The sequence below is a fragment of the Haliaeetus leucocephalus genome, unplaced genomic scaffold, assembly GCF_000737465.1.
Source record: "Haliaeetus leucocephalus isolate CR32 unplaced genomic scaffold, Haliaeetus_leucocephalus-4.0 Scaffold462, whole genome shotgun sequence".
Lineage (NCBI taxonomy): Eukaryota > Metazoa > Chordata > Aves > Accipitriformes > Accipitridae > Haliaeetus > Haliaeetus leucocephalus.
The window spans coordinates 589,401-615,448 of NW_010972898.1; the positions used below are offsets into that span (position 1 = coordinate 589,401).

The following is a 26,048-nucleotide window of genomic DNA, read 5'->3' on the forward strand; positions in this document are numbered from 1 at the left end:
TTTTTTTTTTCCCCCCCCCCCCCCCCCCCCAGCCAGGAAGAGAGACATGTAGCAATACCTTACTTCCACACTGATGTCTAAGGCAGTGATTTCACTCCTTACTTTTATTCTTTTAGCTGCTGACACAAAGCTAATGATTTGAGGGTTCCAGAATCTTTTGTTTGTTTCATTCTTGGGACATGTCAGAATAGTCTCATGTTTTCTTGCAAATATTTTAAATGTATGTACACTTTTCAGTCACAATCAAATCTTTTCTCAAGCATTCACATTGAAAATATTCCATTCACACAATGACCTGTATTTCCAGATTCCAAACTAATATTCTCCTCCCACATTTCCTGTGTAGCAGTAAATCTATATGGTTTTATGACGAAGGAGTTGGTTTTCCATTATGCCCTTGCCTACTTCTTTCATAAATATAATCTTAGATTTCTTTAAGATTACAAATTTATTCTGAGACAAGAATAAATTCTGAGCCAATAAATAAATTACACTTTGTTTTCAATAAGTTGCTACAAGAATACCATCAGCATTTGATGCTTTAATACTTCTTAATGTTCCAGCTCAGTTTTAATTTTTATAAAACATGTTGCTTTCACAAAATGGTTCCATTCCTGGCAAGTGACAAAACCAGCTTTATAACAAGTAAAAGAATGAAGAGAAAATACTTTATACCACCCACAGCCCTTACATGGACTCATCATTATCACCATCACCATCATTATTATTATTATTAAACAAGCACCACAGTGAAAACATTTCCTCCAATAAGTTACCAAGACAGTTGTCAGCAGGTAAAAGAAGTGATTATTTCCCTCCACTCTCCTTCTCTGTCAGGGAGAATTATCTGGAGTACTTTTTCAGTTTGGCGTTCCCCACTTCAAGAAAAATATAGATATATTGGACTGAGTACAACAGAAAATCATCAAGATTATTAGAGGGCTGAAACACAAGATGCATACAGAAAGGCTGAGAGAGCTGTCAGTCTTGAGAAGGGTAAAAGGCAAGGGAACTCTTACTGCTGTCTCAAACTACCTAACAGAAGGCTACAAATAAGAGGGAACCAGATTTTTCTTGGAGGTGCACAATGAGCAAGAGGTAACAGACACAAGTTGCAATAAGAGATAGTCCAAGAAGATGTAATGAAAAAAAATTCACCACAATGGTGACAAACACAGGAACAAGTTGTCCATCCATACATCTCCATATTTAGGGATATCTCAAACTCATCTGGACAAAGCCTCAAGCAACATGAACTAGACTGGTCCTTTTACGAAGGTGATTGGACCAGATGACCTTCAGAGGTCCCTTCCAAACTAAAAAAATTCCACGATTCAAGGACATATCTCTGGACACCCTCAACAAGACTGATTTTCTTCTCCATGTATAGTCTTTGCTCCGTGTTACTACTCACTATTTTTCCTACACTCTGAAGCTAGATGCTCATTTACTTTTTTATTCTTGCAGTAGTTTCTTTCATACCTACATAACATCTTCAGTTATTTCAGTTGCTTCAATACCCATTCAGAATCAACATCATTTATAACTTCTGTACAAACATCTGCTAAAGCTTCAAATCTATTCTATACTGTTCTGTATTCCTTTTTCTAGTAGAAATTCCTCAATGGATTATTTACATAGACATAAGACTTCCTCTTTTGGATCAACACTGAAATACTTTTGGCACATCAGCTGGCAAAATGCACCAACTGAACATTTGAGTACTTCAATGTGATTTTACTTAATCAGAATAAAATTCACTTAAAGCATCATTGAACATTCTGGTCCCTGCTTCCACAACTAGATACCTCTTCTTACACAATGACTTCAATGGAAAGAGTGCATAAGCAGACCCTTCAACAGAGTGGAAACCAGCTCATTCTTTGCATGCCGTCATTTGGCTACAGAATCATTTTCAACTTCTTGTCTTTCTGGTTTTAGAGACAAAGCTTTAGAAATAGTCAAGGACTGTTTCCAAATTGAGTCTAGTGAATAGCTTGCTGATTCTACTTTTGAAAGCATGGTATTAAATCTCTTTAAGACTGAAAAGTGAAAAAAACTGGATGTCTCCAATTTCTTTGGCAAGTTTTGTTAGTAAGTTATGTATAAGCTACAAAGAAGCATCCACTGTCTCCATGGTCATGAGAACAAAAGCAGTTACTTTGCTGTCCTTTGTACTAAAATTCATGCTGTTAATAAGAGACACTGAGATGCCTGGTGCTGTCTACTTAAGTATTTAAGCATTCATGCAAATTTCTGTAAACCACTCGCTCAAAAAAAGATTAAATTTATTTCCATGTTGCCTTTTAGACACCTACTTGCTGTTCTAAACAAAAATTTTTAGTGTCTCTACTTCCTTTGAAAAATTAAGATGATGGCACACTTCTATCACGCACGTGAGATGAGAGAGATTTCAAAACTTAAAAAAGGTTAAGCAGTAAGCTCCACCTGTAAAAAAAAAATAAATTAAATTTGCCCCTGCAGGCTATAGCCTTTTAGTAGCCCTCGCCCCCATTTGGTATAAGACTATACTTCACTGATTTTTCAACTGTAGATCCAGTAACTCTCTTCTCTTAGGTTTTGTCAAAACAATGTATTCGGTCCATTCAGTTAAACTTTGAAGCGATGTTAACCTTGTTAACTCCAATGTTCCCACTGTCTGTGGAGATTCACAATCCTCTTCTGAGCCATTAACAAGTTTGGCCTGAACATCATTGTCTCCCAAATTTTACTGTTTAATTACACATAGGAAAGAGTATTTCCTCCAGTGGCTTTTAAACTTTCTAACTTATTAATTCAGGGAATATTCTTGGTAATTCTCCTAACATTATAAAGGCACCACAATTATCTTTTAGACTTATTCTAATAGATTCAAGCAAAAATATCTATGGTCTGTGAGGTTTTCTTGCCTTTTTATCTTTGTACAACATTCTTAATATTACTAAGTGTCAACAGTAATAAACTGTAATACTCAACTCAGCAGAAATACTGCTAGAGCATAAAAAGCCTGCTTTGACAAAAGCAGAATAAAGTTCTTTGTTATGGTAAAAAAAAAAATAAATTGAATAATACACACCAAAGCATACCAAAAAAAAAAAAAAAAAAAAAAAAAAAAAAAAAAAGAGAGAAACTTGAGAATGCCATGCACTATATTAAATAAAAATATTGAAGTGAAATTTGTAAGGCAAATTAAAAATATAATAATGTCTTTTCAATTTGAAAAGGAATTAATCATTGCACCCCTTTGGCTACCCCAAAGTACTAAGCCTCTGATACCAATCAAGGGGCGGGGGGGTGGGGGAGGTGCGGAGAGCAGGGGAACGTGTCAGGAAGGCATTTTACATATGGGGCAGAATAACCTAAACTTCTAGTGAGATGACTCACATCCAGAAAGGGAGAAAAGGCTTAAAGCCAGGAATACTTTCAAATATTTTGCTTTTCCACAAGGCTTTAAAAGCTGAAGAAGCTAAGCAAAATATCAAAGGAGATCTATATTGCTACAGGTTTATCAGAAAGTAAAAACTTCATTGAAAGACTCTCCCTCCTTCACAGAACCAAAACACATCAATTATCATATGCATTCTGAGGGTAACACATCATTTTCTGGACTCTAGATTAGTTCACAGTATTTTATTAAGGTATTCTGACAAAATTTTATAAATTTTTTTTCAAATGTGACTGAATAAAAGTCTGTATTATCCAGAAGCATTTCTTAGGGGTTTTTTGGTAAGGTTTTCCTTATAGGTCACATAATAACTGTCACTCTTTAAGTAAAATAGTTCAATACTATTAAGCAGTCTAGAATTTTCAAACTTTTTTCTTCACACATTCCACTTAAAAAATAGAACATTAATGTTAGGTTCTGAATGTTTCATTTATATTTATTTATATATATTATATATATATAATTCATATATATTTAAGCCCCAAGAATTTTAAAGATACCTCTAAAAGTTGAAAATTAAAGCAATCAATTACGTACCCCTTTTTTGACAACAGAACGTAAGTTCCAATTTGCAAAGCATGTCAGCATTCTCGTACTTGTCCTCTTCTGCCTTAACCCAAAAACAGGATTCTGTCATTTCCTGAGGCCTGATCTACAAGCAAGGGAAAAAACAAGATTTCATTCATTAAATTATTTTGATGCTATGCAGAGAATGTGCCCTGTAGAGTGTAAAGCACATGAAATACTGAAGACGTCTGTAAAACATGTGAACTTTTGGTACATAACTCATCTTTAGATTGTTAATATATTTCTGATTGAAGATAATAATGCTTACAGTAAGTGCTTTTGGACAAAGCAATACAGACAACATACTGTTATCCAAGGTCTAAATGTAGCAAATTATCTTTGGTCTAGATTTAAAACCTGCATAAACTTTAAATAGTCTCTGAACACAGCTGGTTTAACTAGATATTAAGTACCTTACTTTTTAGACTGTAGCTTTGATTGCTTCATAAAACTCTGAAAACCTTTTTACTGACTTATTTTGGTCTAAATAATTATAGTTACCAAAACTCAGTAGATTGATAGTCCTAGTATACTTGATTCTGTCACAATGGATAGAAAAAAATAAACAGACTCTGTATTTTTTCAAGCATTAAATTTACATAAGTACATTTACACTAAGGAAAAGTGGAGAGACCTGCAATGCTTCTTCCCGCAGTCCAGGCTAGATAGATAGATGCAAGATACTTGTTTGGAAACTGTATAGCTATCAGTACAGTGCAGTGACTGATCCAATATAAACAGTTTGCTAAAAGACAAGGCACAGTAGGACCCAGGAAGCATTCTGGTATCAAGGTTATATTATTCTAGACCAGACCTGACTTTTCCAGGCATCTCAGAAAGTCAACAGATGCTTGCCCAGATGATTCATGAGTCAAGGAAACGTAGTTTTCAGAAACAATGCAAACTAAAGGCAGAAAGTCTTCATATCTTACCTAATTTTAACTAATATATCAATTGCTTTATATAGTCTTACTCCTGACAATCTATTTACCCTAAAGTCTATGTAAGATTTTACATCAAGTATTTGCCATTAACCACTACTACCTTGGACCAGTTGAGTCTTTTCATGGTAACCTCAGGTCTGAATTCTTTTTTAGGCTTCATTCCAAATGGCAAAGTGCATGAAGGTGGAGACCACTGTGCTCCAGGCAGGCCTGGTAGAGGCGGTGGTGGAGGAGCACCACCAAAAGCCAGAGGAATCCCCAAACCATTTGAAAGTGGTGGAGGAGGCGGGGGAGGTGGTGGTGGTGGAATTGCTCCATTAGCAGGCAGCGGTGGAGGCGGCGGCGGAAATTGATGTGGTCCTGCAGCTTCCAGTGGAACAACAGATGCATCTCCACGCGCTGATGGTAGAAAACCAGGTGGCAAGGAGCCATACTGTTAAGGAAGATATTCAGTTTCACATTTTTTGTCAACAAAGTGCCATAACAATCATAGTTTATAGATTAAATCCAGCAAGCCAATTGAAAGTCAGTGCCATTTTTCTTGTGTACGACAATTAAATAGCAACTATAAGGAAGGCAACGTGCTTTTGATTTCATAATTGGAAGTCTCAGCTCTGAAGCGGACATTCAGACCAGGGTGTGCACACCAGAAATAACAAACTGAAATGCTATATCCCACTTATTATATTTCACTGATCATGACCTAAGAAGGGTCTGACAGGTATCTTGACAAAATTTTATCTAGACTACCACAGTTTAGCTCAAATTAAAAAATAACATCCTAGTCTCTAGTGTTCTTATTTATCCTACAGAATACAGAGAAACATTCCAAGGATATAACAGCAGAATCTGAAGAGATTATTAATTCTGTTGAAAAACAGTAGGAGCATTCTTATTCCACAGAATTGAAATCACCAAGTGATGATGAAAAAAAAATTCCTTCCAAAAAATACAGCTGCCTTACACACCAACTTCTTATTGTATACAGTAAGGACATCTATACTGTATCAAGATGGGCTTATGAGCACTTCAGTAAGTCTAAAAAAATATATTTATTTCTAGCATTTGAAGAACTTCTATCATAGACCTTCAAACATTAATAAATAGCTACCTGACAAAACCAGAAAAGAATAAATAAGTATTTATCTACTGGTGATAGTATTAATCAACTTTTCAACTGATAATTATGAGCTGAAACAGCCCATTTTATTTTTTAAAAATGGAGGGAAATACAATAAGCAAAGGCTTTAATATTTTTAAAAGGAAATAGCTAAATATCAATAAATAAAAATAAATACATGCACAACAGTATTGTTCTGAATTTCTGAACATATGGATTTTTTACACTAACAAGTAGACACTGAACAATTAGGCTCTAATAACAGAAGAAATACAAGAACAAATACCAAATGTAACAAAAGGGTAAACGAACAAGACCAGGAGAAAAATAGTCATAAGAGGTGGAAGTAGCCATGCTAAGTAGCTACTGATGTCATATGGAAACCAAAGATTCCTCTTAAGATAGATTGAAGAGTACTAAGTTGCAGTAATCAATTACTTGATATTTACAAAACATTCCAAATACCACATTAACAGAGGGATAATTCATGGTATGATAATTAGTGAGCATAATCATATGTTAGGCTCACTGTCTGCATGTAAAAAAAAAAGTTCTATTTAATACAAGAAGAAGAGAAAAAGTAAAATAGGAGAGAAAGCCTATTTCACTCACAAAAAGTAATTAAGTATGTTTTCAAGATACACAGCTAAAAATACTTTCTTAATGAGTGATACACAGCTCTCACTAAAATTATTTTTTTAGAATGCAACAATTTTTGTAATTGCTTTTTTAAAGCCTGTTTGACTTTAACAGTTAATTCTGACCAGAAACCTGAATTAGAATGACATTTTGAAACAGAACAAAGCAGAGCTAAACTGATTTTCCTCACTAAGAAAATTAAACAAGCTTAAAAGTATTAAAAACCCTCTATGATAAAAAACACATATTTTATCACCTTCATGTATGCATGTCTTGCCAATGCTGTCTTTCTTTAGCCATTTTTAGACTATGCTTCTTATTCCAGGAAATAAGACACAGGAAAAATCACTTGGTCACACAGTCTCCTTAAACAGATTTCAGAGCTGAGGCAGTTACAAGTTAACTCAAGTATTAGTCTCAAAAATCTGCACTATTCCTCTCCATGACATCTAAAAATATCTATTTATGCTTGGAAATTGAAAAATTATCAGGAAATGTTCTTATCCAGCCACAGGTTATTTCTTTCACTGCTGGATATTCGTGGTAAGCAAACTGAGTAATGAATAATTTCCTGTGTAGGGATAAAGATCAGAGTTATGAATGCTAATCTAAAAGCATAAGACTTATTACCCTATGTGGTTAATTACTTTGGAAATATATGACACTGAAAGCAAAACCCAAATGAAACATAAGGAAATAGTTTAATTAACAGAGCTCAGGCACAAAAAGGATCATCTTGGAACTCAAACAGCTAATTAATGTCACACTACAATTCTTTGTATAAAACAGAAATAAAGGAAACTAACGGTCAATAAAAATCAATAACAAGGATTCTTTGAAAAAACCCTCAACTGTTCTATCAGAATCTGCAAAAGATGCAAAATTAAGCCCCTTTCAAAAATAATACTTCATACATTCATTTAAACTGTCTTATACCTGTGATTTAAAAGCTTGTAATTCTGCTTCAAGTTCATTGATCCTTTCTTCTTTTTTTTGCAGTAGGGCCTGGGTCTCCTGATGAACTACAAAATCTTTTTCAAACTAAGAAAAAAGAAAAAGAAAAAAACTTGTTGATACTAGTCAGTTCTGCGTAGTTTCTTTAGTTTCCAACTCTTCCTTTTGTGTTTGTTAAAACTCACATGTTAATAATATAAGGACACATACAACATATCTGCTATTCTAACTTCCATGTATCAGCACTGAGTGGAAGTGCCACCTCTATGACCAGTACAAGTATTTACCATATGAAATGGCATAAAGTACTTAATGTATTGTAAATTGGAATTAGGCAGAGTAGCTTAAAAAATTGACATACAGTAATACAGAGTCTGTAGATACAAATGAGTCAATTCTTACTCTCCACCTGTTTATCTTGTTGAAGAAACTGATAACTGTTCAAATAAAGTATTCAGTTGATTTTGAGAGATTTGTACATGAAACCTTAAAATAAATAGTAGAAAGACTCTCAATTAAGGTTAACTACACAACACCACTTTCCTCTGCTTCCTAATCCACAAGAAACATCCAAATTCCCACTTAAGCACAGAACTAATAGTAATTTGAAGTTAAAAACTATGCCACATTCAGTTACATCGTTCATGAAGCTATTAAGTAACCCCCTGTGTCCATCTTATGGTCACATAACTTCAGAATTACTTACTTTTCTAGAAAGTTCAGAAGCCCTCTCTTCACATTCTTCTAATCTTGCTTTATCTACACAAATATCTTGAAAAAATAAATAAACACACTTGCACATATACAGGGAACACAAGATTCTTTATCACATATACAACTTTAACTTGGTTTTTGGAACATATAAAGAAGTATGATACTGTAATCATTTTCAAACATAGTACTTACCTACTAAGTGGCTGAAATTTATATCTAATCTTTTACGATACGTGAAATCTGGGTCTGTTCCACTTCGATGTAACACTATCTGGGACACACACTCTTCAATTAATTTGAAATACTGTGGACTAAAGACAGAGATGAGTTCTTTTACAGCATATTCATTTATCACTGTATACTTAAAATCTTGTCTATAAACACAGTAAGGTCAATAGATTTGGGCTGACTTATTTCCATAGAAGGGCAGGTGCAAACCTCAAAAGTCTCAAAGGACAAATACATCTGGCAACTTACTACACAAGACCAATTTACACAAAGCCTGAAAAAACAGTGCACCTAAAGATAAGTGATTCTTGTATTATAAACTTTGCATCTCTCCCCCTGTGGAAATACAGAAAGGAAGGAATCCCTCCTGCTTCCTCCCAGTCAAGAGAATGCTCTTCCTTCAGCTTGATCCCTTCTGGTTTTGTGACTTTTGTAACTATGGATGCATTCCAGCTCTACTTCAGTAAGAGGAATGAAAAACACCTTGTTCTAAAATGCCAAGGGGTATGACTGCTGGGTCACTTGCCCAGAACATGCAAGCTGTGAATTCAAACCCTTTCAGGTGGAAGAGGTCTAGCACAGGTGTACCCATGTCAGGCAAGCACTCTTAATTTTAAGGGTACATCTGTGCTAGACCTTGCTTGAAAGCCAAGGTTATCCAGAACACTACACAGAAAACAGGAGGCTTTCCTTCCTGGTTCAGTTCATACCTGGTTCCTCCAGCGTTTCCTCAAAAACAACACAAGCAGATTTTAGAAAGGAAAATATCTGGCAGCTTCAAACATCTAAGATTTTATTAACTATTTGCCTGTAATTTACCTGACAAATTTCTCAAGAGACACTAACGTGTTCATACTGACCTATAATGGAGATTGACAATACTCAGTTCCCAACCAAAAGTTACTTGAAATTAAGCATATGTTCAGATTTCTATATAAAATGCACTTCTGTGCATACTTGGTTTTGTCCTTTGACTCAAATACACCACAAAATTACAATGCTACTAGCATGATTTATAACTGATTAAGAGACCTGTCCTGATCACTTATACTTGCAGTCAATAAGGCTGTTTTCAACAAAAATAGTTTTCTATATTTATGTATAAAATTGTACCCTAAGCGGAAGAGACATAAACATACAGATGGCATTCTTATTCAAAGCTGATACTTTTGAACAGGACTTCACAAAGGAATAAATACGAATTGCAATCCACACAGAAAAAGACTAAACTGTATTTATCATTAAATTTATAGAATAATCTATTAATAACTAAATGACAACGAAATACATAATTAACATTTAACATAGCATTAAACATACCGTATAAAATAATCATTTCTTATCAGCAAAAGATGTTGGAGAATAGAAAGAAAATATCCTTCAGCGCTAGTGTCCTTAACTGTATTCCACACCATGTTGTAAACATCATTTACTTCAGTAAAAGTGTTAAGGAGAGTAATAGCAAGGAAAAAAATACTTCAGTCAAACGTTGACTGATAACTTTTTAAAACAGAAATTATACCAGAAAAATGCCCATTATACACTTTATTTTGTTCATGTTTCTCTTGCTGATATCAAAAGGATATTCTAGTTCAGATCTAATATCTTCTAAACGATGAGAGAATTCAATCATGTCTTCTTCCTTATGCTCATTGAACACTTTCAGCTGAATATCTAGCGCTTCATTCTTTATACATTTCAATTGCTGCAAAGAGGAAACAGTAGAAAGGCTTGCAAAATTAGCATTTCCATATGTAAATAGACCTTATCTTTTTAATAACTTACATAAGTCTTTCTTATTTTAAAGTTTAAAATTACAAGAACACATGAGTTAAGTTAAATATTCAAAAGGTAAACATGGCTTCAGTCTGGCTTAACAAGTGTCTGCACAACAGTCTGTCACATTTTCTAAATCAAAGTCCTAAAATGCTGAGGAATCAGCATAAAGTTCAGAGAGCAGACTTCACCTTTTCATTCTTATTTTAAGACTGATTCTCATATCTAACTGCTCATACCCAGACTTAATAAAATGCCTTTGAGAATAATTCATTAGAACTTGTTCTCCCATTCCCCCTCTCAAGCTTAAATAGTCCAATAATTTAAATAGTAATGCAAAGAGAGACTACAAGACGCTTACTGGCAATATCTCTTTCAATCCACTGCGCATAAATTCATTTCTGATGTGAAGCCTAAAATCCAAGTCATCAGGAGATGTAACGAGAGCATTGATGAGCTGCATGCAAGCTACCTATAACAGAAGAAATATTAAGCTATTTTATTTCTTAGATTTCAATATGCATCACAGTCAAAAAGACATAACAAACTACTAATTAGACATTACATCATGTCTAATTATTAATCTACTGTAATCTTACAATTAAGATACTTAAATTTCTTATCAGCCACATGAGTTATAAATACCAAACACAAGTTCACAAATTTCCATAAAAATGAAATATTTTCTCACTTCATTGAATTTTGTCATTTTATACAAATAGCAAGTTCCTTTAGTAAATGAACTTTAGCAGCGTCCTAGTTTCGGCTGGGATAGAGTTAATTTTCTTCCTAGTAGCTGGTACAGTGCTATGTTTTGGGTTCAGTATGAGAAGAATGTTGATAACACACTGATGTTTTCAGTTGTTGCTGAGTAGTGTTTAGACTAAGTCAAGGATTTTTCAGCTTCTGATGCCCAGCCAGCAAGAAAGCTGGAGGGGCACAAGAAGCTGGGAGGGGACACGGCCAGGGCAGCTGACCCAAACTGGCCAAAGGGGTATTCCATACCATGTGACATCACGTCTAGTGTATAAACTGGGAGGAGTGTGCCTGGGGGGGGATCACTGCTTGGGAATTAACTGGACATCTGTCAGCAAGTGGTGAGCAACTGCATTGTGCCTCACTTGTTTTGTATATTCCAATTCTTTTATTATGATTGTCATTTTATTATTAATGTTATTATCACTATTAGTTTCTTCCTTTCTGTTCTATTAAACTGTTCTTATCACAATCCACAAGTTTTACTTTTTTTTCTGATTCTCTCCCCTCTCCTGGGTGGGGGGAAAGTGAACAAGTGGCTGCATAGTGCTTAGTTGTTGGCTGGGGTTAAACCACTACAAGCAGGTAGTAAATACCTTGACAAGCGTAATTCTCAACATAAAAATCAATGTAGATATACATTTATCTATACATATATAAAAAGTTAGTGACATAATAAAAATGCTAAAGGCTAAAGTCTGCATGAACAGTGGAAAACGTATTAGAAAACAAAATGCTGATTAAACTAAACTGAGCCTGAAGAACAGAATGGGCTTTTTTTCCCCTTATTTTTAAAAATCTTCCCTTTCTAAACATACTGAGTGTCATAGAATACTTCATGGGAACCAGTACTTCAGCTCAAAAGCAAGTATCAGGTCAACTAGTGAGTAGTCTCTCTTCTGAGGAATCAAGAGATTCATCTTGAAAACCCATAGCCAGGAGCAGCAGGAGTTTACTGTTCAGATTCACAAATATTTAGAATGATGGCAACTTATTATTAATCATAAATAAGGAGGACAACAGCCACTATTTCTTTTTTTTACCTTCTCTGTTGTTTGCACATCTTGCTTCAAGGCACAGGAAATATGTTATTCATCTATTTCCAGCATTTTAAGGGGTTTTTAAAAACACAAATCAATTAGGATTGTCTTCTGGCCTAATATACTATGTAAATAAGTAAAGCAATCTGGTACAAACAGTTTCTCTATTGTAAAGCCTTTTATCATCTAGAAAACAATGATATATTATGCCGTGGTCAGGCAAAAGGTGATACCAGGAACCTACTATATCAAGTCATCTTCAAAGTACATATAATGCCAAGTAGTGAATTTACATATGGTCACCAGCAGAACTGGATGGCCAAGCTACTTTGATATAGACTGTAAGAAACAACAGCACTCATTAGTTTCCAAGAGGAACATGCTAAGATTAAACAATAACACAGACTACAACCATGATCCTACATTTATCCTACTGCAAGGAATGTAAGTATAAAAGTAGTTCTATATATTATTTTAGCTGAACTGTTATGCAGGTGCATTGCAGTCAGCAGAATTTAGGCCTACTTGACAGCAATATTAGCATACGCAGATGAACTTTAGTTAACACCATAGGAGAAGGAAATAGCTTAGTTATAAGAGCAGAGATGTAACAAGTGTTGTTAATCAACATGGGAGCTGTGACCCTGTGGAGGAAATCAAGTCAAGCAGACTGAGCTCCAGCAGGTTGTTAGGAACGAGTGTTAGAATGACCCAATTAAGCATCAGGCATTCTCCACCCAATCCCATAAATGATGGTATTTGGAGTCACTTAGAGAGAGAACTGCAAGGGCTCCACAACTTTTCACCAGGAGTTGGGACCATCTCTCCAACTTCCAGAGGTGCCTGAGAGGATGAGGATGTTCAAGTGAGGATGCTGTGGCATGGTGCGGTTGGAACCACTCTAATAACCTATCTGACACCTCTCCTGGAGAAAAGCTACCACGACAGCATCTATTATATTACTCTGTCATACAGCATACCTTGCATCAACAATAACTTTAAAACAGTAATAGGAGAAGGGAACAAGCTTTGCTCTTTCCTCTTGCTTGAATGAAGAGATGAAATTAAGTTCTATTCCCTCATAACTTCTATGAAACTCAGTACATGCAAATACCTAGATTTCCATAATAATAAAAAAGAAAACTATGGCTTTTACTTTATTGACATCAACAGGACAAAGCACACTAAATTCAATTGTTTAAGTCAACTGCATGAAAATATTAAGATAGACTTATGTAACTTACTGCAGTCTCAGACAATAATTATTCAAACCACATCATCTAAACAAAATACAACAACACAAGTTGGGGGGGGGGAAGGAATGAAAACTTTAGGTGATCAAACATGAAGCTGTATTAAAGCAAGGGGGAAAAAAAGAGAGAGAGAAAATAAGATTGAGGGACAACTTGCAAAAAAACCTCTATGATTAACACATCTTTTTCCTTGAAGATAACAAGAGAAGGAAGACAACCAGAGAATCTGTAGGGTCAGTAAAAGATTACGGTGAAAAGGAGTACCCAGAGAAAACAAAGGCCACAGCAACACTTCATCAAACGTTCTACTGGTGTGTGAAAGGAGTTCCCAAAGTAGAACAGAGACACAAACAGGTTCAGGGGTTGGCAAGAAGTACTTAAAGAACAAAGCCAACAATGAGAAGTCACAAAAGTGACTCACTCTTAAAACATTCAAAGTTTTGAAGAAAATTGAGGACAAAATAACATTAGTACCTGCTATTGAATTCAAGTTCTTACTTGAAAGCATGTTGACACCCAAGAAAAGGAAGACAGCAGAAATTATATTGATATTTACAAGGACATTTTCAGGGAGATCTGGACAACCACAGACTGCTAAGTTTGACTTTTCTACAGTGCAAATATATTGAAAGTATAATAGAGAACAAAATTAATGAGTAACATAAAAAAATGCAACATGAATAAATGGACACTACAAATACATGCAACATGGCTTTGTAAAGCAAAGTCCTGTTTCATAAACCCATGAAAGTTGTTTGAAAGGCTCAAGGAGCAGGCAAGAATTGGCCTAAGTCTGGACTTCAAAAAATAAAAAAAGTTTGTAAAATGTCAAAACCGCTTAGGAAAATTTAGAAAACAGTGCATTAAGTAGCCTAATTCAAAAATACTACAAAATAGTATTAAAATTCTGTCAAGAAGAGGAAACAAGCTTATGAATATTTTAGTAACACTGCAGTCTGGAAAGTTAGATTTTGGGGAAACATGCCAAAACCAAGAGAAAGATAAAAATACCCCTCTTAAACTTGATGAACAGCAACCGATTGGCTTATTAAAAGGCAGTTTAAACCAATAACCCAGGGAAGATTCAAGAGCAAAGAAACTTCTTGCTATACTAAACTTTGCAGCTGGAAAAACAACATATTAATATCAACCTATGCTTGACAGTAAGTCAATTAAAAAAAAGTAGCAAGCCTAGTTCAACTAATGTCTGCATAAGGCACAGGAATAAACTCAAACAGGATACTCAAGAGTTTTCCAAGACAACACAGTTCAAGCTTCAGATATCTGCATTTAGATGCCTATATGTAGACAGATATCTATATGTAACTACATGCATAGCTAAACTCCCATTCTTGTTAATCAGTAGGCTACTAGATTCTTCTTTAAAGCTCTTCTTTAAGATTCTTGATTATAAAAGATCTTCTTTACAACACACATGGAGTGACCAGGGCATTCTAGGATCCATTGTCTTTACTGATTAGGGACCCAATTCATCAGCTTAAACATGAACGCATAGTAATCAGAGTACTATTACAGCTGCTAGTGTCTCCCATCTGGCTTACAAATGCCAATCCAGAAGGGTGGGAATCTCCTAAAGGAACTGTGTCACATTTACAAAGGCATCTGAAATTACATTTAAAGTTCATGCACAGGCAACTAAATTGAGCCTTGGATTTCCACTGTTTACATGAGAGTTTAGACATCTAGCTCAAATGCTTCATGAGTTGGCTTACTTGCAGACTAAATCCAATTCAGTGTCTCACTTTCTAAAGAGAAAGATCTGCCACTTAGAAAGCTCATTTGTTCCCAATCTACAGAGTTTTAAATAAGTCTGATATTTTACCTCCATCTGTGTCTATTTGTTTAGGAAGTAAGTCTCAACCACAAAAATGCCTCAGAAAAACAAAAAGTAAAGTCTGTCATGATTTTCTTTTTAAATTACAAAGATGGAGGTACATGACTTTTGTTTAGAAATACCAGATTATGACTTGCTCATCTTAAAGTAGTTCTAAATCTGCTTAACATCATGATTAAAAAATTCTGAACATTCAAATACAGACTGGTATTTAGAATTATTAAATTACCAGAAAGTAAAACTGACTTCAGATCTAACAATATTCAAACAATGAGTTTGTTTCCTGCTTCTAGAGTATGGCTACTAATTAAAGAAATGCAGTAGAAATAGCAGATACGGTAATCTCTTCCACAAAAAGAGACCATGCTGCTAATAAAGGGTCAGACCAAAGAGAAAACAGTCCGAAGAGTTGAAAGAACTTCTTAAGGGAGAAAGAAAGCTACAGATAAGTAATTGTTTTCTTCAAGTGCTTGTATCTACATGCATTCATACTACACACAATTCCAAGGAGTATCACCTCATAATTATTTCTCTTCAACGCTCCTAATTAAGAAAAAAATTGAAGAACAATTATCCCAAATGTAACATCATTCCTTGACAATTCTCAAAGTACATAACACTTAAGGAAAAAGCCTGTGACATTCCCATTGACAGTTCTATAACTGTCAATTCTTGGGACACAGAACAATCGGTCACAACTTGCACTCCAGGTGAGTGGGCCCTAATTCATTCTTTTACGCTCAATTATCTTGGATAAGATTCTGTAAACAGACTTACAGCCTTTTGAATTTTCAGCCATGAACACAAGGTGGGAAAGCTGTGTCCACATCAAAAAAGATGTCTCATCTTCAATAAATGAAGAGGTACTTCTGCTGAGGTAGTATAAGGATTAGTGAAGATAGGTAAATTAGCTTCCCAGGAAGGCAGAAGTCATTATAAGCAAAACATTCTGGGCAAATGGTCTTTATCTAAAACCAATTCATGAAGAGTTGTAGATTCTGCAGGTGCAGGTATTTTGTCAGTCTGCCCTTGAGAAGATGCCTGAAGAAGTGAAATTATTCTAGGCTCTAACAGCAAAAGGTATATGGCAATACACAGCTCTCTGGTGTACCTTCTAAAATTTTGTTGTGGTGCTGAGGACTGCCATTTCTAATTACTCTTTCCTGAGGGGCACCTGTAACCCAGACAGTAATTACATTTTGAGAGTATCCTGCTGTTTACAACAGGCATGCAGTGAAGGAGTGTAGAGGCACTTTCTTTTCTTCAGGGAAAAGCCAAGAGCAAATCTTTCATTTCACCTGGCAGACTATTTAGATGCTTCCCTCCCTTCTTCATCCCTAAAGAATGGCAGCTAAGTATAGTCCACCATGTTAGTTTTCAGAGGGCTCTCAGGTCTGCGAGTATATTCCATCTGGAATGCTTTGAACACCCGGCTGCCACATGGTAGGGAAATCTACAATACTTGACTTTATATGTTTATCTAAGAGATGGGCATATATTGATGGATACACACACACATTATTTTTGGTAGGGAAGAACTTCGCATGGATGATGATACAGTTTACCTGGAAAGTCAAAACTTTGAATGCTTTCTTCCTTGAGAAGCTAGACCAATGAGATCAGATATATCCTGCAAAGTGAGAAGTTACATCTTCAAATTCTAATCTTCTGTGATTCCAGCTGGTGATGTCTATCAAGTTACAGGATGTATTTCCTGAAGATTCCACAGTCTGTGCTTTAAACTTGCATTTTTCCAAGTTGAAGACCAGACAGAATATACCTGGTCCTTTTCTGGTGGAAAACATCACGTACATCTCAGTAGCTCAGAGCAGCTTTTTCCTTGCATAGACAAGACAGCCAATAATAACTATATGCTAAGTATCGTCTTATGTCATATCTTGCCCATTTGAATAAGAACAACTGCGGTTAGATTTTCTACTTCACTTTTCTCACTCTTACTGCAAGTATGCATTCGTAGAAAAGGCTGTGAAGATGATGCATATTTGGTTAAACTCTGCTTGCCAATATTAAACTGGCTGTAGATTTGGCTTTGGTACAGACACTATGACTTGGACTTGATGATCTTAGAGGTCTTTTCCAAGCTTAGTGATTCTATTCTACTGTAAATGTGTCTTTTCTCTTCCCATTTCATTCACATGGCCTCCACTAATGGCCTTTCAGTACTTAAAGGGGGATTATAAGAAAGATAGGGACAGACTTTTTAATAGGGCCTGCAGCAACAGGACAAGGGACAATGGTTTTAAACTAAAAGAGGGTAGAGTCAGATTAGATATAAGGAAGAAATTTTTTTTACGATGAGGGTGGTGAAACACTGGAACAGGCTGTCCAGAGAGGTGGTAGATGCCCCATTCAAGGTGAGGTTGGACAGGGCTCTGAGCAACCTGATCTAGTTGAAGATGCCCCTGCTCATAGCAGGGGAGATGGACTAGATGGCCTTTAAAGGTCCCTTCCAACCCAAACCATTCCATGATTCTATATTGATGTTCATCAATTATTTACCCTTGCTAATGACAGAAAATTCTTAGTAAAGGCTTTGAGATGTATTATCCACATACATGTACATTTACATGGATCTTAAATACATGTTATCAGTCTTTACATTTAGATAAAGTGCGCTTTGCTCTGATTCAACCTATTGCATACACATTTATGGAAAGGATCTCATTAGCACAGAACAACCAAGAATCATCAAGTGATTCAGCTAACCAAAATATCACAGACCATACCATCTCACCTTCCCTTATTACTACATGAAAAAGATGAAGTTGTATTCCTTGACAACTGAAAATACTAGGAGAGTAATGCTAATGATGAATAGATAAGACCTTTTACTTTGTCACAAAAACGCTTCTCCTAGGACAGGCATAAAACACCTGCAGGTTTTCACAGGGATGATCAGTGCTCATTTTTCAGGAACTAAATTGGAAAGGGAAGAATCGCACCTTTGCTTCAACACTGTACCTCTTCCCAGTTCTAACTGGAAAATTAGAAGGAGCTGGCATGTGCAATTAGAACTGTACAGAAGAACGACAGCACTCTTCCATTAGTTAAACTGCCTGCTTGAGGAACAGTGATGAAAGACGATGATCAGAGAGTAGAAGCATTCATTTGATTCTACAAGAAGAATGAGAACTGGGCAGCACACAACTTGTTGCTGCTGGTTTCATCATGGTCTTAAACACATAAAATGGGTTGTGTCAGAAGAGTTGTATTTCCTGCCTCCATGACTTGAACAACCAAAGTATTAGACTTTTTCAGTTGTCGTCATAAGTATACAAGGTACCAGATTGCCTTGTATGCATTTTCTTGAGCACAGGCTTAAGGTGTTAAAACTACATTTAGTTTAACAAAACCAGAAACTCAATATTACTCCTGCCTGTAGTTATATTCTCAAATTAATATGTTTAGTTTGTCTTGAAACAGAAGCATTTAAGTAAGCTTTCCATAATTTTGGATTTTATGAAAGATAAAAGGGAAAATATCCTTTGGTTTCAACAAATGCAAGAAGTAGATACATAGAGTTTTCACTAAAAATACAAAAATCATCATACTGAGGCCTTTTATATGTTCAGCCTTCAAGTAACAGAAATGTTAGTCAATTCAGAATTGAAAAGGTGAGTTGTTAGTGTCAAATTGAACTGCCACAAAGCAAGCCTACATATATCAAGCAGATAATCAAGGCAAGTATGCCAAGTAACTGACAACTGTAAACTTTTGACTCATTAAAACACTGTCAAATTAACCACCAGCTCAATGTCATTGTTGTAAAAGTTTATAACATGAGGAACCTTGATTTTTCTGGTCTTAAAAAAAGAAGTCTAGCAACATTTGTAGAGTCTGAAAAAGAAAAAAAGCCTTTTAGCAGAAAGAATGTCTTCAAATGGCAGTTTAACAAAAAAAAAAAAAAAAAAGAGAACTTTCATTAAAAGTTTCCATATCTACATGAGATACAGCAAATGAAACAGCAAAATGTTACCTATTTTCAGGAACTTTAGGGTAACACTCTCAGTAAAGACAGATTAATATAGTTAGCTTAAGTATTGCAATTGTAACAGAGTAAATTCTCAGTTTTAACAATGCTCCTATCTTCCACATCAAAGGATAACAAAATACCAAATGCAAGTATAGCACAATCATGAGAAAGCATAACTAGTAGAAAAGTACTTGTTTAATATCTGAAGAGTAGTCCTAGAAAAATAAAAGTTGTGACTGCACAGTTAACTCAGCTGAAGTTTTCTGCACTGATTCAGTTATCTCATCAGTTGTACCTCATTAATGGAGTTAAGAATCATTGTAAACAGTGAGTATGAAAGTGCTCATGTTTTATAAGAAAGATCTAAGTTGTTAGAGATAATCAGCTATGACCTTTTTTCCCTGCATATCAACTGTCTCAACTGCCATTAATACTGGTATCTACCTATTTCTTAAAGGAGTTGCTTACCAACAACTCTTCACAAGGGATTATAATTTCTGAAGCCTATGTGCTAATGTTGATCCAAAAGAGCTACTATCTGTTCACCTTCAGTTTAATCTGCAAGGCATATTTATAGATTTAGAGAGGCCCTTGTAAATTTATTTAATCTTTAAAAAGAGGGAAATAGGCAAAATGCCCATTTGGGTACCCATCATGGGTAAGATTAATTTAATTTACCTGCTGCTTCAAATAAAGCAAGGGGCTGCTTTTAAGGCAGTTTTCACATGCTTTTTGAACTGCATAGAAAACAGAGTTATAGATAGCTTTTTTCCCTTATTAAATCTACACACATGCAAATATATGCAACTCCTGAAAATTCAGGATCACATTTGGAAGCCTAACACTCAAAACAAAATGCTGTTAATTTTAGGACTCTGAATACCTATAAGCTAGTAAAGAATAGTCAGAGAAGTACTACTCTGCATACTATTAAAATTTAGGCATCTCATATAAGTGCTGTGATGGACCTGGAAGTTCTCAGACCCTTACATGCTCTATAGAGAATACAGGCTCTTAAATTCTCTTAAGTTACATACTATATCCTGAAATTGGAAAATATAATTTCCATGATCTAAAGCATTTCCCCCTACTGAATCAAAATATTTTTAAAAATTTATTGATATCCATATTCATGCCAAAGAAAGAAAGCTGCTAAACCAATATAAAGAGACACTGACTACAATTTTTTACAATTTTTGACGTATTTATGAAAAAAATTTCTTAATACATATTATATATACATTTTTACCTTATTGATTATACTAAAATGATAGAAATAAGCATAACAGAAAATCATCAAACTTTTCATATTTTTGTTTTTCATGTTGATCAAATAAGAACAAATTTTTTTACTTATATCATGACTCGATATGAAAGTAAACTAAGAAGGACTAAAAAACAGGCAAAAAAACCCGCCCCAGATGCAGTGAGACAAATGTTATATTGTCCTGGCTTGCACGCCTGGCCCAAATTCATATTGCCTACTATCTCCAGGATGCCAAAATATGGAGGGAAAAAAAACAAAAAAACCCCATACTGAATAGGAACTTAGCTGAACATCATTCACCTTAAAATCTAAATGAAACTGAGACCCCAGAAGAGAATAGAAATATATGAGATGTTATATTTAAATTTAATACTGAAGAACTGCAACGATGCCTGCAAAAATATCTAAGGTAAGGATCCACTCCTACAAATTTATATCCAATCTGGAAAATGCAGACTCAAAAGCCTTGGGAAACAGGAAACTTGTTGTCTTACAGTCTACACTTCCCTTCTACAGTCCCTTTCCAGTCCCACTACTACTGGAACTCAAAGCTTTTCCCTCTCTTGCTAATCTTAACTGTAAACTGAGTCTTAAACAAAGCTCCCCAGCCACTGCTCAAAGAAAAAAATTATTACTCTACAGTTCTTCTTACAGCCACTTTCCAGCCCCACTCCAGCCTTGCCAACATAAAGTGTTTTTGACCTTTCAAGGCAATTGCTACAATTTTCAATACATTAGCAAAATACACAAATTGGGGGGGGGACACGACACGACACGACACAAATCTTTCTGCACTAAGCCAGAATGAACATCTTCTATATGAAGACAATATGAACCTGATACATTTTTAAAAACAAAAAACAAATGAAATATAAGAACAAATAAAATATCCCACACTTCCAGCCAATAAAAATTACTGCTGGGGGGAGAGCCTACTTGACCCTGAAGGTGACTGTCTGAGGTTCCTAAGCAACTTTGACTATCATCATTGGTAATGGAGTACAATATGCATTCAGGCATTTAGAAATCTTCAAGATTGAAGCAAAGGAAGGAACTAGAGAATCCATAAATTCTTTGATTTGGTTTTCATTCAAAACTTTTTAACTCAGTGTAAAAAATCCATGCTGAGATAAACAAACATCTGCAAGATTAAAAAAAAAAAAAAAAAAAGATATTTGAATTAGAGGATTGTCCTTCCTTCAGTTATCATCTCACCTGGCAAATTACACTGTGGCTATCTATTCCTACTGCCAGAAAACTGAGCAGTAATTCAAAGCTGAATTTGTTCTATCACAGTAACTGATTCCTGCTATGTCTATGACAGCAAGATTTACAGAAAAGGAAAAAGAAATAATCTTGCTATCAGATCTCTTGCTCAGGACAGATAAGACAGAGATACCTATGCACACTACAACAACAAAAAAAGCAAACAAAAGAAACAAAGTGACATTCCTTTGTCAAATCAAAGTAACTGATTTTAACTGACTTTATGCTGGATAGTAATCTTCTGTCTCCTTCATCTTTTGTACGATATTACCTTGACCTCAGTTTAGCACTCCTAGAATGTATGTTCTAGAATGCACTTCAGAAAAAGTATTTTGGTACTGATTTTCACAATACTGGGTAAAAAAGAAAGACTGTCTACTCAACAAGTTATACTACAAATTAATATCTAACCTACTAGGGTTAGAAACCAACTTATTAGGAGGCTACAAATAAAAAAGGTAAATAAGTAATTGTAACTGTAAAAAGCTTTATTCTAGAATGAAGAGGCATGAAATTACATAAAAGGAAGCTGAAGATGAGAGCATCAAGGGGTGCCATCCAGTGGGACCTTGACAAGCTGGAAAAGTGAGCCCATGTGAACCTCATGAAGTTCAACAAGGCCAAGTGCAGGGTCCTACATCTGGGCTGAGGCAATCACCGGTGTAACTGCAGGCTGAGCAATGAACAGATTGAGACAAGCCCTTCAGAGAAGAGCTTGGGGGTATTCATAGATGAAAAATTAGATATGAGCCAGCAATGTGTGCTTGCAGCTGAGAGCGCCAATTGTATCCTGAGAAGTTGTGGATGCCCCATCCCTGAAGTGTTCAAGGTCAAGTTGGACGGGGCTTTGAGCAGCCTAACTAGTGAAAGATGCCCCCTCGTGGTAAGGGGGTTAGAACTAGAAGATCTTTAAAGGTCCCTTCCAACCCAAACCATTCTATGATTATAAGATAGAAAGAGTAAGAAAGGAGGGACAATTTTTCAAAAGAGAATCCCATCGGTACCGGCATAATTCAACTACAAATTATTCCCCACCTTCAAATGTTCCTTTATGGTTAGCTTTTCTGTGAGACACATGAAACAAACAGCAATCTTTACTGTCAGACATGGACTATTTAAAACAAAAGGTGACAGTGGAGTAACACAATCACTTCTTTCAAACTTGAGATTCATCTTTTACCATTTTTGTAATATTCACAAAGAATAACAATTATGAAAAGCATTCAGTTAATTACTGAATTACATAAAAATCAACAGGAGCTAATATTTACACTCTTAGACCAATGATGTATAATGATCATTCAAATGCACTATAATACTTTGTGTCTTTCTGCAGTAAACTCTATATCCAACTGAAGCAAACTGAAAATAAGGTGAAAGATTTCTTTCCTCAGACTGTCTGGTTGCAATTTTATGAAATCATAAAGTGGGCATGAGGAACAGATTTTCTGCTGATTTAAACATTATTTATAAAAAGCAGTTGCCTAAAAACTTGCTTTTTTACTATTATTAATCTTTAAGTTTCAGCAAATATCGTCAGAAGTGAAATAATCTTTTTGCATCTGAATATATGACTCATGTTTTATTTTAAAAGGAAGTATAAATTTAACTCCCAAAGTCTGTAAGATTCGGGCGAATAGAAATCAACAAATTAACCTGCAACACCTCTGTGTTCTCAACACTGAATCTTCTCACAATGCATTTTAAAAGATAACATTATAAACAACATTCCAAAAATTTGACCCTTATTTGAAACAGTATCCTTCCTCCTTTTTATTGTAATGACTTGTTCAATGCAGAAAAATAAGTAATTTTATTTTTACTTGTTGCAGAGGTTTGTGAAAAAAATTTGCTTACTTGCAGCTGAACTGAGTTATCCTGAAGACCTTCCACAATAGGAGAGAATCTATCAACATTCCTTTCCTCTGCTGCTGCTGTTACAGCTTCCAAAATTTTTTCAAGGCTGTAAGAAAAGAAAAGCATTTCACTCAGGAGAGATATTTAACCTTGCTGTTCATTTGTTATCTGAAGAGCTATGTTGCCAAACTATTCACCTGCCTCAATTTCTTGCGTACAAATTTAGGAGGTTTAAGCATTACTTGTTTCCTTTGGAGACTTTTGTAGCCAAAGAATGACTTACTGGATTACAATGGTTAAGATACCTTAAAAGTAATGCTAAAAGATTTTTACGCAAAAGAATGGCTGTATAAATACTTCCATCTAATCAGTACATCCACATGTCAAAAAGAAAAATCTTATTGATATGACCATAATAAAAATCACAGACAAAGGTATTCTGAAAAGTGACAACATAGTACAGATATTACTTTCAAACTTAAATTGAACATTTTAGCATTTCATTCAGGTATAACTATAATTTTGGATATCATAAAATTACCTTACTGTTTCTGGCTAAATACTGTACTTACATGTTTTCCTCTCCAACAATGCACATTGCAGAAAGGAGTTTAACTATATCCGTCATCATGTTAGTTTGCTTGGGATCAATTGCTTTGATCAGCAACAAAAGGCTCCTCTCTTCTCCTAAAATTCTTTCCAATCCATACTAAACAACAGAAGAACAGTTGTAAGGAGAGTCAGAGGGACTCCAAATGACTGTATCAAATAGCTAGTGAAAGCAACGGTTCCCTCAAGTAAATATTTCAAATTATATTTATGTCCACCAAATACTTAATTAAAAAAATTAAATGAGTGAAAAGTCCAAAACGGGTCACTTATTCTGTAATAAAGGCATACATCAGCATCAGAAGTTTACACTATTCTCTGAGTATATTTCCATAGAAAGGAAGTGGCAGCAGAAAGAACTTCAAGCCACAGTTGACCAACACACACCACTTCTCCAAATTGCACAGGTTTATACCCACTGATCATACACATTATCTGATTGAACCATAGAAATTTAGATTTCCAGATTAAATAAAATCCCCTACCTTATTATTCATGAAGGCTCTCAAACACTGTATAACCTTATGCTGACTCCTCTTCACAACTTTGTCCTGGCTGAATAAATAAAAAATTTAGTGTGATTAAATGCTGTTTACATATTAAGAAAAGCTAGCAATTTTATATGAAATCATCCTTACTTTTTTGTCTCAACCAATCTTTCCAAAACATCCAACAGCAGCCCCAGACCTTCTCGACCAAAGTTTTCAACCCAGCTAGGGAGAAAGAAAAAAGACATTAAAAAAATTGACATTTCAAAGACTAATTACAATGAATGAAAATTGTCAGCATAAATAAAAGCAGTATAACTGGATCATTTTAAAACCTCAAATCAACTCTTTACTCAACAGATGATCAGGAGGCATTCCATTCACTCATTGATGCAATTAGATAACAAATTAAAAAAGATTAAAAAATTACAGTAGCCATTAAATTTAGTAATTTTAATTTTTAAATTAACAATTATACATTCTCTGGCACAGAACTGTAATTAAAAAACCCTTGCAAGGGAAGGGAAGAAAACAAAAAAATTTCTACTACACACTGTTCTAGGGTCTCCTGAAAAGGTAAGAATCTAACTGTAAATGGCAGAGAAGGAAAGGCCAAAAGGAATTGCAGAAGTGGCTGCCTGAGATATTAATCCATAGGAATATCTCAAAGTGAACATAACAAAAATTTAAAATTTCAGCTATTGCCAAAGCTATCTTTTGGGAAGGTTAAACCTCAGCATGTTTCTTCTACATGAGACAGCTGCTTCATGGTCCTGTTTACTATTGCTCAAAACCTCTTGATATCAAATACAAGTAACAGCATGACTGACAGCAGTACCGCAGCCATCCCTTTGATAGCAGCTGTTGGTCTTGCTGAAACTATGATGTTTGATCAATTACCTGACCCTAAAGTTCACAGATAACACTGTCATTCATAGTCATAACACAAGGAATATTTTGCTCTTTAGACTTCATTGTCTGTGTAAGGCACAGATATTTTAAACTTCGAACTTCTAACAAAGTCCCACAGAAGGAAGGAGAAGTTGGCTACAAACAAAATTACATATACAGCAGACAAACTGTAGAGACTATTTCCTCAGGAAATTTCTTTTGTAAAGGGTGAAGTTATAATATTCAATTATGGAATGAATTGACAGGTACGTGAATACTCTTCTCGTTCCATAAGAGGCAGGACTATTTCCTGACACCTTTAGTCAGCTTTCTGTGCTACTGCCGTAAGACAAGTCCTTGGATCTCTTATCATTGTCTTTGGCCA

General features: G+C 35.1%; 1 protein-coding gene across 1 annotated transcript in view; it reads right to left on the bottom strand.

Annotated features, from left to right (window-relative positions):
* Positions 1 to 26,048, bottom strand: part of DIAPH3 (diaphanous-related formin 3) — a 235,852-nt gene that overhangs the window by 167,315 nt on the left and 42,489 nt on the right. Inside the window, exons 5-16 of the mRNA XM_010575244.1 lie at positions 24,923 to 24,997; positions 24,770 to 24,839; positions 24,248 to 24,384; positions 23,676 to 23,781; positions 10,749 to 10,859; positions 10,198 to 10,316; positions 9,932 to 10,048; positions 8,576 to 8,694; positions 8,376 to 8,440; positions 7,652 to 7,756; positions 5,057 to 5,389; positions 3,983 to 4,097 (exon numbers count right to left, since the gene is read on the bottom strand). Coding sequence (XP_010573546.1) covers positions 3,983 to 4,097; positions 5,057 to 5,389; positions 7,652 to 7,756; positions 8,376 to 8,440; positions 8,576 to 8,694; positions 9,932 to 10,048; positions 10,198 to 10,316; positions 10,749 to 10,859; positions 23,676 to 23,781; positions 24,248 to 24,384; positions 24,770 to 24,839; positions 24,923 to 24,997 — 1,472 coding nt within the window. The remainder of the gene's footprint in view (positions 1 to 3,982; positions 4,098 to 5,056; positions 5,390 to 7,651; positions 7,757 to 8,375; positions 8,441 to 8,575; positions 8,695 to 9,931; positions 10,049 to 10,197; positions 10,317 to 10,748; positions 10,860 to 23,675; positions 23,782 to 24,247; positions 24,385 to 24,769; positions 24,840 to 24,922; positions 24,998 to 26,048) is intronic.